At 40.2% G+C, this 12,906-nt stretch overlaps 1 protein-coding gene and 1 long non-coding RNA gene across 5 annotated transcripts in view; one reads left to right on the top strand and one right to left on the bottom strand.

Annotated features, from left to right (window-relative positions):
- Positions 1-5,698, top strand: part of cacna2d1 (calcium voltage-gated channel auxiliary subunit alpha2delta 1) — a 56,576-nt gene extending 50,878 nt beyond the window's left edge. For all 4 annotated transcript variants that reach the window (XM_088378808.1, XM_088378806.1, XM_088378807.1 and 1 more), the window contains 3 exons: positions 1,345-1,457; positions 2,386-2,468; positions 4,554-5,698. In XM_088378808.1, coding sequence (XP_088234934.1) covers positions 1,345-1,457; positions 2,386-2,468; positions 4,554-4,667 — 310 coding nt within the window. In that variant the 3' untranslated portion in view covers positions 4,668-5,698. The remainder of the gene's footprint in view (positions 1-1,344; positions 1,458-2,385; positions 2,469-4,553) is intronic.
- A 475-nt stretch (positions 5,699-6,173) lies between these two features.
- On the bottom strand, positions 6,174-12,834 carry LOC148396262 (uncharacterized). Its single transcript, XR_015859064.1, has 3 exons — positions 12,685-12,834; positions 9,178-9,237; positions 6,174-6,648 (listed from the first exon to the last, which is right to left on the bottom strand). It is a non-coding gene; the product is annotated as an uncharacterized LOC148396262 (long non-coding RNA).
- Between the last annotated feature and the right edge of the window lie 72 nt (positions 12,835-12,906).

The raw sequence follows: 12,906 nt of genomic DNA, 5'->3' as shown, positions 1-12,906 counted from the left end.
GTGTTGCCTTCCTGAAGGGCCTTTTTTCGGTTTTTACTTCAGGCGGCTTCTCTTACGAGTTCCAATCAGGCCCATTTGACCTTGATCCGTCACTGACAGGAATTGCAGGGGAAAGCACAAATGTCCTTTTATCTATTCGACTTCTCCCAATCTCTGGCTTTTCTTCAATTTTGCCAATCTTCACGGGCCTCTGCACATTTACTTTGCTCTAACCTTCTTTTGTGTCAATTTAGAGGTTAAATATGGCTGTAATTACCCGATGTTATGGGTCCCGCATGTCTGGTTCCCGATGTTAACCGCTGCACACACACAAAGCCTCATGGTGGCCATAAAAAGTCCAATAAGAGAACAGCTTGGAGAGGCCACATGGACACCTGCATTGCTCCAAGCAGTATGTATCCAATGGGACTGCTTATATTACGTAGCAGCTCATAAAGTAAATCACTGAAATTTTAGCCGAACTACTAAGAATATAATATATTTGCACTCCTTGGATAAAAGCTTACCTACCTTAAGTTAATCCTGTTTCGGTGATGACAAGATTGGATAGATAGATTTATGGAGGGGTTGTTGGATGAATGGATACATATGTGGTTGTAGGAAAAGATAAATGAACGGGTGGACGGGCGAGAGTAAATGATGACTAAATAAATGTGATAGAAGGATAGCACATGGTTGTATTATAATGGGAAATAGTTGGCTGCATTGATAGCTTGACAGATAAAGATCGATAGACATGGAATTTATAGATGGATGGATGGAAATACCACTTTGTAAAGGAAATAATGTTATTTTATGGCTTGAAATAAATTCGTACATTACTTATTCAGTTTTCAAGAAAGGTGGGTCGTCTGATTTACAACACTGGGATTGTCCCAGTTCAAAGCGCTCGAGGCGAATATAAACCACAAAGATGGCTGATCTCGATAAATTGTTTCTTCTACTGGTTCTTCAAAATGCATTTTGGCCTCCAGCAAACTTTCATTTGAGTGCATAAATAAAGGAATATCTTATGTTCAAAGCAATTCATTCATTTCACCAAATTCATAAAGGGATATAACGGCATAATTTTACGCCGTCTGTACAAAACTGTTGTTATGTGGTTATTTTGAATAACGTAATAATAAATAAATAAATAAAGATGAATATGTATGTGTATGGTCTTGTAAATGATGTTTAGCCATTCACATTCTGTGTCTCCATGGGGGTCACCAGTGTTGAGTGTCACTGTTTTTATGTTTGTTTTTTCAACCTTATTTAGGGAGAAACATTGTCCACAAACCATAAAATTCTTGTATGATTGCCAACTAAATTCATGCTGCATCATCTCCATGTGCCTTTTAGGATGTATCGAGCGGAGAAGCTGCCAAACACCAACCTTGTGTTCCTGATCACCGACGCCAAGGACACGTGTTTGTCATGTGACCCCAGACCGCTGCGACAGGCTGAACAACCCTGTATCCTTTCACTCAAGTCGTAAATAGTCAACATGAAGGTGACATTTTTTTTTTTTTTTTTTTTTACTCCCGGGTCCTTCCATCCATCAGCCCTTGTGACAAGAGAGCTTTAAAGTGGGCATCCAAGGACACACGCCGAAGCACTTTCCAGCAGGTCCGCGGGTGAGCAGTAAACCAGATGCGGCACGTATGAAAGGTGCTCTCACATTACTACCAGATTGGGTTTTCTTTGTTTCTGGCTTGTACGCCACCATCACGTTGAATTAAGGTTAAGAGCAGAGGTCCACTTGTGTGGTGAAATGTCGGCAGGATATCTGTTTGACAGATGTGGCTTAAATGTGGCTTCTTGCTACTCCAATCGTAAAGGTGTCATCGCGGGCATTTGCCGCGGGGTCACTACAGGGCGCACTTGATGCCACTAAGGTAATGGTGCCTGCGCGGTTTAACACAGGCGGACAAATAGTTCTGTTTAGAACTATTTGTTGCCTTTTGGTCTCAATTGGGCTTTTAGCTGTGATTGTTTTTATTGTCTTACTCGGTGTTAAGTCGGATTTATTGTTTCCTGATGTGATTCGGTGTCTTGTGCGTCTGCGGTTTGCTCCTCCACATGTGTTTGACTTGCACGCTGTCAAATTTGTGTCTTGTTAGTTTTGTTTTACGCCTTCTGTGTCGATTTAATCAGTTCCTTACCCAGTCGGGTTTTGATTTTTGTGAGGATATAACAATCAGTAATTTTTTTTTTCTTCTTGTTTAGTTTTTTTAAAAGATTTTTTTGCCTGTGTTGAAATCATTAGTTCCATACACAACCCAGTTTTATCCACTAAGCAGACACCAACATAACATGTGCAATGGCAGGTATTTTGGGTTATAAACATTAATCTGGAATATCAACACAATGTAGTAGTTTTCCTGAAAACTGGGTTTTCAGCTGAAGGTCCAGATCCGTGCGAGCTGGCCCAGAACCCGAGGTACCGCAAAGGGCCAGACGTATGCTTCGACAACAATGAAAATGTAAGATTCGGATTCCGTATGTGTGTTCAGACATGAGCTTTTTTCAGTTCATGTGTCATTTGTTGTCAGATTCTGATCAGTTTTGGCCTTTGGGTGTGATGTCATCTGTCCGCAAACACCATCAACTCATCTATTGTGTCCACATTTGTCATTTTCAACCATTTTTCATGCATTGCTTGCTGTTTTCCTGTGTTCCTGTTGTTTCTTCATGATTTCTGTATTCATCTTCTCATATTATTTGTCTGTGCCTTCCATTGGCCGCGGCTATCATCCGTCACGCTAGGATGAGCCCTTGTGTCCAATCAGCAGAGGGTCCACATTGAGCTACTCGCTTCTTGTTTCTGTTGCTGCTGCTCACTTTTTGGGTTAGTGTGCCTCTGTAGTATAGAAGGGTCCAAAATAATATTGCATATTTTATGCCAATTTTTATCTATATTTCAATGACTATGCTTTAGGTCAGGTTTGTTTTTTGCCACTCTAAGAATTTTAAACCATATACTCTTTTGAGGACAACATAAAATGAAAATAAACCATTAAAAGCAAGACGCTTGAACAAAAAAAAGATTGTTTTTCTTTATCAAACAGGAAATTATTATTATTATTATAATTATTATTATTATTATTATGCATGATTAAAATGGAAATTTCCTTACTTTTTTAATTTATGAATGAAAAATATTTTTAAATAATTGTTATAATTATATTGTTATACATATTTCTAAATAAATTACTTCAATATTTTCCCATTGTAGCATTTGCGTCACGACTAATAAAGTGCTTTGCATAGGACGTCATTCCAGGAAACAATATTTCAGCTGCTTTGTTCATACCCATTAGCATTCAATTCATTACATGGATTCCACCAAAGAAAAAAAAAGGGGTGATGCGGTTCATGTGCTGCATAAATCAGCATAAATTGACTAAATCAAAGGAGGACTCTGAATAAAATATTGTTCCTGACCAGCCAACGTTCCAGCGTTTATAAGCTGTCTAAATATTTAGTCTTAAAAAATGGTCTCATATCTGTTAGCCATGCCTTTCATTGTTTTTTAATAGCTTCTTAGATCAGGACACTTGATGTCTGTGCATGTGTGCTGGAATGCCGAAAGAGGAAATAGGAAGTGGGCCTTTCTCATCTTTCCATCTTTGCCTTCCTTACTTTTGGCTGCGCTCCTCATAGGGAGACAGATTGTGTCACTGAGGTAAACAGAGGAAGCCCCGCTCGGCTTTCCTGCCTTTTGAATCCAGGCAACTCCGAAACCTTTTCAAGCCCTGCTCCTGGCATGCTCGAGCTTCCTGAGTACTCCTAACACACACTCACAGACATGAACTGTAGTAAGGCTAGTACTAAATGTTGTGCTAACCAAAACAGCAGCACCTAGTAAGAAGAATTTATCAATGGATTTTTTTGTTTTTGTTCATACAAATAAAAGGCCTCCCCATACCAGCGATATATTATTAACAGAGTGGAGTATGTATTAAAATTGCAAGTGGTCATTGTAGGGTTTAAAGGCTTCATGGCAGCATATTTCCCAACCTGCTTTTGAAACAAAACCCAAGGCCACATGCATGAATGCTCTTGGTTTTAGATAGAACATCTGGTTGTGGTGAACTTCAACCTCGTTACGAGAGGAATGAGTGTAGCAATAAACAAAGCGGTCACAAAAACCACGTCACTACGGTAAACACTCTCGTGCTGCCACAATTGATGGCAATAACGTAAAGCCATTGAGCATGAAAAAATAATCTAAATAGTTTATCTCAGTTTAGAAAATACAATTGAAGTTACGCATTTTGGAACATCACAGCATATTGTTATGCTGCTGTGCAAACTAGTCCATTGATCAACGTCTGTAACGTCGACTCCCTAAATTTGCTCATTCAGAATGGATTGCAATTTTTCAAATGTACAATGATGAGCATGTTTTGACTCAGTAACCATGATTTGTATTGAGTCATCATGCTCAATTGTATTGTAATTCTATTTCCCCACATTCAACCCAATTTTTGGCCAAACAATTTCCATCAGTGTTGAGTTTATTGTCAGTGTCTGTGTTTTTAACTCACGAAGGATTTGCCCTGCAGGAAGACGACTCTGATTGCGGCGGAGGAACCGGCCTGAGCCCGAGCCTTGGAACCACGTTCACTCTCCAGCTGCTTCTGCTACTGTTGCTCGGCTTTCCTTCGTCAAGCTCGTGACGCCTAGAAACGTCTAAACCGACGCGACTAGCATGACTGTCAGTGTATGTAGAGGAAACTAAGCAGCCAAAACGTTCTCAACGAGCAAAGGTCTCATGTCACACGAGGAGACCGGAGGGACGCCCTCCCGGATGGTATGCTGATTTTACAAATGTGGTGTTATTCTGTTCCCTGCGCAGTCTCGGCGTCTTTGTTTTCTGATGCCAAAGGTTTCTTGCTCATTTCATTCTCAATCCTTATCCAGTTCCCGTTTTCATGCCCAAAAGATTCACCTGAGGGGTGCAAGGGTAAGCGCAAACCAAACCCTTTAATTCTGTTTTGTTTTCAAGATTGTGTGCTCACTGACAGCGTTGATTTGTGTGGTTGTTGCTATTGTTTGTATTGATGGCGTATCAACCCCGAGTAACCCCGCATCCCGTCATTCTTTTTGTTGTCGAGTATTTAAAAAATGTACTGTACCTGCTCAACAGACATTTTGCTACTAGCTCAGTGTTGTATTGTAGCGCTGTGTGCTTTATATCAAGCGAAATACTATATAGTAATCAAAGCCCTATCATGAAAAAATTGAACACGCTGTCCCAAAATGTTGATTTCTAAATATTCCACAAACTATAATCCACAATTTAATATTAATTTTACAACATTGCCTCCAAAAATAAGCCTGACGGTTTATTGACGATTTGGAAAATGTTCACCTGAAGTGCGCACTCTCATGAGTTTCACTTACAATCCAGGCTAAATTTAGCTCCAGAAATACAAAAATGTTAATCCTTCAGTTGATCCCAATTCCACTTGTGGGATGAATGGTGAATATCCCCAGACAGCCTTTTTGGCAGAGTAGGTTTGTTTTCCCATGGTGCCACGGGAAATTCTTGGAGCTTTTGCCATGCTGAAAAGATGTACGTGTGAATTTAAAAATACTTTTTAGAATTGCCAAGGAATTACCGTACCATGACACCAAAGCTCCAAGTGGTAGTAAAATCAAACATTTACTATATTTGGTCTTTATTCATATATATATATATATATATATATATATATATATATATATATATATATATATATATATATATATATATATATATATATATATATATATATATATATATATATATTTTATGCACTGGATTCCCAGTGCCTGCATCTGAACTCAGATGCCCCCTTTCCCGCTGCACACTCGACATTGACACAAACAATGTTCTACCTCTAGTCCCTGCTCAGTTGAGGTTCCAAGCATATGCATAATGTCAAAATAAAAAAAAAACTTACCCTGTTGCTGTGCCCTTGTTTTGGAGACTGTGTCGTTATACTCCACAGTCTCCATTTTTCTGCCCTCAATCTACTCTGAAATTAGATTTGTCAGCCTCGAAGCAAAGTGAGCTATCCATCCCAGACGGAACTTGCTCTGTAATGTGCACCACTGCCACGTACAGGACTGGAGTGAAATGAGTAAATTCTTACGAAAATCTTCTCATTTTTTATTGTGTAAATTCTGCACTGGAACAATTATACCAAAAGGTTTTTTGGTGATTTCATAGCACAATGTCAAGCAAAATGTCATTTTGCTGGGATGTAGTTGAACAGTGCTTATGTGCAATTTCCTACGAAATTCTTGTGAAAGCGTGTTAAGGGCCAAAACATGAAGGATTGATGAGAATGCACTTTCTTCCTGCATCCACCTCAGCCAAAAGCAGACTCCAATTCACGCTCCAACATTTTGCTGAATTTGCTTTCTGCTTTTTCTCTGTAACACCTGACTCAGGAGCCAAGATGACTTGTGAATGAGCTCAACATCAAACATGACTGTCTTTGTTTTCCCTGCCCTCTTCCTGCTTGTTTCCTCTTTGTGTCGCTCTCTTAAAAGTGCTGTGAAGCAGACGCTGGCTTCAGGCCTGCGCGTCGAAAACGCTGCAAAGTTCCCGGGTTGAGCTTTTTTTGTTTATTGTGTTTCGAGCGCCCCCGCGGTCGGCATCAGGGCCTGCTGGAGAGAACATGAGAGGACAAAGAATGAGTGATCATCCAGCATTGCCTTACCTCTCCGTTTTAATCAGCATCATGGTCACCACGTGCATGCCTTCTGAGGTTCAAGTTCTCTCCACCTTGCCTTCGTGTTGCGCTGCCGGTGCCAGGTGTGCAGCTGATGCCTGTTTATCAAAGTGTTGACGTGTGTTTATACGGGGGGGGGGGGGGCAGACTCCCCTTCTCCCCTCCTCCATATCTGATTGTGCTTTAATACTGTACATTATTTACTCTTTTTGTGGAACTTGACTATAGCCCGAATAACTTTTTGTATACATTTGTACACTATTTACTGTATAAAAGAGAAAGATAACAGAAAGGATTGAAAATATTTATAACATGGTGTTAATTATTGTGCAAATATATTCACAATAAAAGTGTTGTGTTGTTATGGCCTTGTCTGGCCTTTTTTAATTGTTGAAAGCACCTCACGTCACATCACATTTTAGTGTTGTTGATGTTCTTAATTCATAAACACCCTTGAAAGCGAGCATATTTTTTCTCATCTTGATCTTCTACTCAAAAGCCGTGGAGTCAAATCCAAAGTGATAAAACGACACCGACGGGAATCTGTTAGTCATTACCTTAATGCATCAAGACAGTTAATCAAACGATTAAAAAGAGGGAAAGTTATTAGGACACCAGGGAAATGTTTTGTGAAAATTAAGAAAATGCATCTCTGTCTTAAAATAACAATGTAACTGTCGTAAGAATTTCTGTTAAACATTTTTGAACTGCAGTTATACTGGCTCTTTTTTACTCCCTTTGGCGTGCCATATAATTTCTGCGGATTGTACATCCTCAGATCCTCAGTGCGATAGACCATTAGACCACAATTTCCAACTTTAGCGGAAGTCTGCTCTCTAATCCTGTTATTTGCCACCACCGCATTTGTGTTTAAGGCCATTTGTGTTTACAGCCGTGCCAATCGCCGCAGCAAATAGCATCAAGGGCTGTTGTCCCTGAGTTTGTTTCTTTTGGAGACGTGTCAGACAGGGAGGTCTCTGTACGTTTGCTCTCTCGTGATCACCTTGAAGGCATCTCGTAAGGTGATACCCTTGTAAACGGGGGATGAGGTCAAAGCCTTTAACATGCCTGACTTAAGGAGTTACAGACGCGGGGAAAGCGGTCTCTTGGCTCAAAGAAGGGTGCAGTGAAACATCCCAAAATCTCTACTGATAACACAAATATATGGAAGTTTTAATTAGCTCAAGAGCACAATAATCAAAGCCTGGCAGTGAACTGCATTTCCTTGATTGAGCATGTTCATGATGACGGATAAAAATCATTCTTTGTTCAACCTAATTCTAGTAGGCTGCAAGAATGTTAGGAAATGTTCTTAATTCCTGTTGAAAAAAACAAACTCAACTTCAACCATAGTTGACGTCATGCTGACCACTTTACATAGCAAACAAATCAAGACAAGTTAAAAGCAAACTAAACTAAAATGTCATTCTAAATTTGGCACCTATGGACAATTTAGTCTTCAAGAGCCTAGCGTGCAAGTTTTGGCAATATGGGAGGAAATATCTGGAGAAACCTTCGCAAGCACGGGAAGAACAGGCAAACGCCACACATGATGTCCACAACTCAGATTCAAAGCCAAACTTCGACACTGTTGACCTGATGTGGAGTAATAATTGATGGCTACACAACAGCAGGAACTCATCAACAATGACACGTAATGGACAAATTGGGCCAGTGGTGCCGTGACTCATACAGTGCATTTGATTTGTTCAATGTCAAAAACAGTCTAATAGACTTTTATGTTCCTCTGCATCAGTAACTTCTTTTTTTCTCTCTTTCTGCGCTGTCCTTATTTTAAGCACAATGTTGGCCCGCTCAAAAGAGAACACTTCACTCAGAAGCTTAAGCCCCGTGACTCACTGCCGCATAGGTCAAAAAAAGTGTCTTTTTTTCTCAGTTTGTTCCTCTAATTGCAGGAAGTGACACACGCGACTGATGCTGATTCCAGCAAAATGAGCACGGATAAACACACGCCATGCTTAACCTCCAACTTTGAAAAGTTCATCAGCACTATTTTGTAATAAAATATGCCTCGCTGGAGATTACACTAACAAACGCTATCTGCAGTGCAACACAGCGATGGTGCGAGTCTAAATTTAGTAGCAACGCTCTCAGTGGCCTTGGCCTTTTGACCCCGCCCGCGGGCAATCAACCCGAGTGTGGATAAACTTCCCTGAAATCTGCTCACAAGAGAGCGCATGAAAACTTTAATTGGCATGCTTTGTTTTGTCTCTTCTTCAGTGCTGCAGACTATTTTTGCTGCGTTCAAATTCACAATGACATATTTTGTATTATTAATTAACACTGGTGGATGTTGCACGCAAGTACCTGTCATGTTCAATTCCATTCATCACTTCTGAGACTACAAGAACTCTACGTGAAAAATCAATCAAGTTCCTACGTTCACAGATCTCCTGGCAAAGCACTGACGAATCAAATAGGCCACCCGGCCCATGGATCTCACCTTTGACCTCAGCTTCCTCCATTATCTTCCTCAGATCAGTCTGGAAACTCAATAGGGTTACTGATGGGACAGAAAAACAATAATCGTTAAAGAAGATTGAGTCGGAAATGTTGATGACTTCAGTGGCCGCTTAACTCAATGCATCTTGAATGCGCTTGTTGTTTTATTCATTAGGAGTGCAGTTTTATGTATTTATTTGTAAAGCCAAGGGATAGTATGTGCTTGAAACACTTTGTGTACCACTAAGCGCCACATTTCTACTGCAATATTTGTATGTTGTAGGAAATATTTGCCCATTAATTGTAGGTGACCTGCACTGCTTCCACTAACAACAGGGCTACATTAGCTGACCTCAATTTGAGAACCAATGCCTTAATATGTCTCAGGCTCCACACTAAATCCACAAATTAAGACCACATGGAAGGCAGGACTGTGTTGCTTTGAGAAAATTCACCTGGAAGTGTTAGCAATTACGCAACACACACTCACACACTGCAAGAAGACACCACACAATATTGTAGTCATGTTTATGGTTTGAGAATCAAAGCCTGTGCTCTTTCCTGTAATATGTGGCCAAGCGAGTATGTGTTTGTTTGACTTTGATTTTAATACATATTTTGATGGGTATTATACTAGATGACCTTGATGGTTTGAAAGTGGACACCATCACATCAGTTAAATCGTAAAGGTATACTGATGCTTGACAAACAAAAAAAAGAAGTCAATTCAATTGTATTGCTGCATGATAGTAACACATATGCAGAATCGAATAAATGCTCAATGTTTATGTTGAGAATCACAAATTTGTCTTTTGCTGGATTATGTTTGCATAAGAGAATATTTGATCAGGCTGTATGCAATATAGTGCAAAGTGAATGTCTTGTATCGTGGGAATTGATTTGGGATTTGTTTTCTTTTGGTTTCAGTTTTTATTGTTTTAGGCTTGACTTGGTGTTTCTATTTATTCAGCAGGGTTTAACAATGAGAGCTTGTCAACAGAAAACTCAACCTAATTCATCAAGACAGTATGGTTCAAAATATTTTCAGAGTGTTTGTCTGTGAGTGTGTGTTTATTCATGTTTTATGTTACTGGATGTCTGGCAAATCACTCAGCTGTGCTCCAAAGCCACTAAGCCAATTTGGCCATCAACAGGTTCATTAAAAGTATGAGTTCTGACATGGACACACGTTGGATGAAGCATACTTGCAGGATTTTTTTTCATGTGCATGCAGCCCGCCGTATATGAGGGCCCTCAGGGACAAAACTCAGGGTTGCCTTTCACTCCTGCAACTGAACCGCTCTCATCCACCTAGTGGAAACACTCAAACACTGAATACTCTTACACGTCTGACCATTTTTGCCCTCACACAGGTCTGAAACACTGATGCACTTAAAGAATTGCTTACATGTACTGCTAAAAAGCTTACACACTCACTATTGAAACATATGTTTTTGTATATTGTGTCATACGAGTGTGTCATGATGTACGAAACAATTTTCTCTTGTGTGTGAAAGTGTTCCAATGGTCAATGTTACGAAACCAAACTGAGTGAAAGTGTGATTCAATTTTATGTGAGAGAAAAATCTCATAGTGTGTGTTAGAAAGTTTCAGCAGTCAGCGAATGTTTAAGTTGTGTGAATGAGTGTATGTGAAACGGTTTTTGTGGTATGTGTGTGCGTGCGTGCGTGCACGTGTGCGTGCGTGCGTGTGTGTGTGTGTGTAAGCATTTTAGTAGTATGTACAAGAGCATTTTAATACTGTGCATGAGAGCATTTCTGTTTTAACTGAGAGCAGCCTGTGCAAAAGCGTTTGAGTAGTGCCTGTGAGAGCAATTCAGTAGTGTGAGAGCATTTCAGTAGTGTGTGAGAGTATTTCAGTTGCATGGTGTGAGCATTATCTTTATAAGCATGAGAGTGTTTTAGTGGTTTATTAGAGCATTTCCAGGAATGCAAGTGAGAGCACAGTGTGTGCAAGAGATTATCAGTGTTATGTATGGCAGCATTTTAGTTCTATGAGAGCGTTTTAGTAGCATGTAGTGAGCAGCTCACTCATACATAGAGTTTCAGTAAGGCGTACGAACGCGAAACAATAGTGAATGTGAGAGTATTTCAGCTGTATGTATGAGAGCATTTCAGCATTGTGTGAGAGACATTTTCAGTAGTGTGTATGACAAGCTTGATATAGTGAAGTAACCCTGAATGATGCCTCAAGGGCCTCTCACAGTCATGAGTCATATGGGGGCGAATTAGCAGCGAGTGGCAGACAACACAACGTTGACTGTTTGCAGATGTGCGAGAAATGAGGAAGCACAGGTTAGCGCTCACTGTTTTCATCGTGGCGCTCATGTCCTCGGGCTGCTTTTCTTATCATGCCTATCTTTCGAATCTTTTCAACGCACACATACACACACACACACACTCAGTTGCAGCCCAGTTGCAGGGTTAGGATGGTGTTTGTCTTTGTTTTAGGTCACTGCCAGGGATTTCGGTCGGACATTTAAGACCTACTGGTCAGCAACTGTTTTAAGACTCATGTGGCCCTTGAACACAAAAAGTGGGCCCACCCATGTGTTATATTTATGACGAATGCTTTGTTTTTATTCATTGCAAATGAATAATAAAACAAGTCTGATAAAGAAATGTATTTGAGCACATCCAATTGCATTGATGTCAAGGGACTTACTGTTTGAGCATCACTTATTCACCAGCACTATTGTCCTCAGGTCCTTCATTCAGTTTTCAAATTCCCAGTGTGAGGCAATTTCAAGTTTACAAATGTATTTCCAGCTCTTATTATAAACAAGCCCAAAGAGAAATGACGGAAGCTTTACAGGGAAAATAAACTAACAGCAAAACAATAGAGGCAAACATTTCCTTTTCTCTATACCATTCCATTAAATGCACATGTAAACATGACCGATTTATTTATTTATTTCATAAATGATACTTCCAGTTCCCAGTGTAGTTTTGAAGGCAGCTGTACGCAGAGTGGGCTTCACAATGACGATGCATGTGACGCCGTGCTGATGGTGCAGGGGCCAAAGGATGTGCTTTTTAAACAGTTATGGCTTTGCAGGGATACGCAAAATCCACTAATTGTTCCTCCCACATTCTGCCCGCTCCGTTTACGTCAACGCCCATAAACACAAGAGCAAGGCGGACAAAGGCTGAAATTTTGACGTTTCTGTCCATGACATGACTGTATGACATGAAAAAAGTTACTCCCAGGACAACATTGTTGAATTTTAAATGCTACCTAAATGATGGATGGCTTTTTTTTCCTGCTGGTTATCTGTGATTGATGACGCAAGGATCACAAGTGACACTTTGACAATCGGTGCACAAAAGTGAACTATAACAGAATGAAAATCCATTTTTTGACGGATAGTTTCATTTTTAAATATTATGCCTCCTGCAAAACAAAAGGGAAATATAATGTGACACAAGTTATGTCACAAAATACTTGTGGGGGAAGAGTCTGTGTGCATGTGTTTGATTCATCTTACCGTAACTGTCAGCAGACCTCAATTACGAGCAGCGGCCTCAATCTCGCGCCCGGACAACAGGAAGCGTGTGTTTGTTTTAAGCGACAGGATCTCTTAACACGGCGTATCTGTGTTTACTGCATCTGCGTCTACTGTCATCACGAACCTAAACACACACGCACGCACGCACACACACACACACACACACACACACACACACACACACACACACACACACACACA

The sequence above is a fragment of the Syngnathus floridae genome, chromosome 6 (assembly GCF_059516105.1).
Source record: "Syngnathus floridae isolate MCC-2025c chromosome 6, RoL_Sflo_1.0, whole genome shotgun sequence".
Lineage (NCBI taxonomy): Eukaryota > Metazoa > Chordata > Actinopteri > Syngnathiformes > Syngnathidae > Syngnathus > Syngnathus floridae.
The sequence above is the reverse complement of the archived record's forward strand: the minus strand, read 5'-3'. Positions and strand labels throughout refer to the sequence as shown.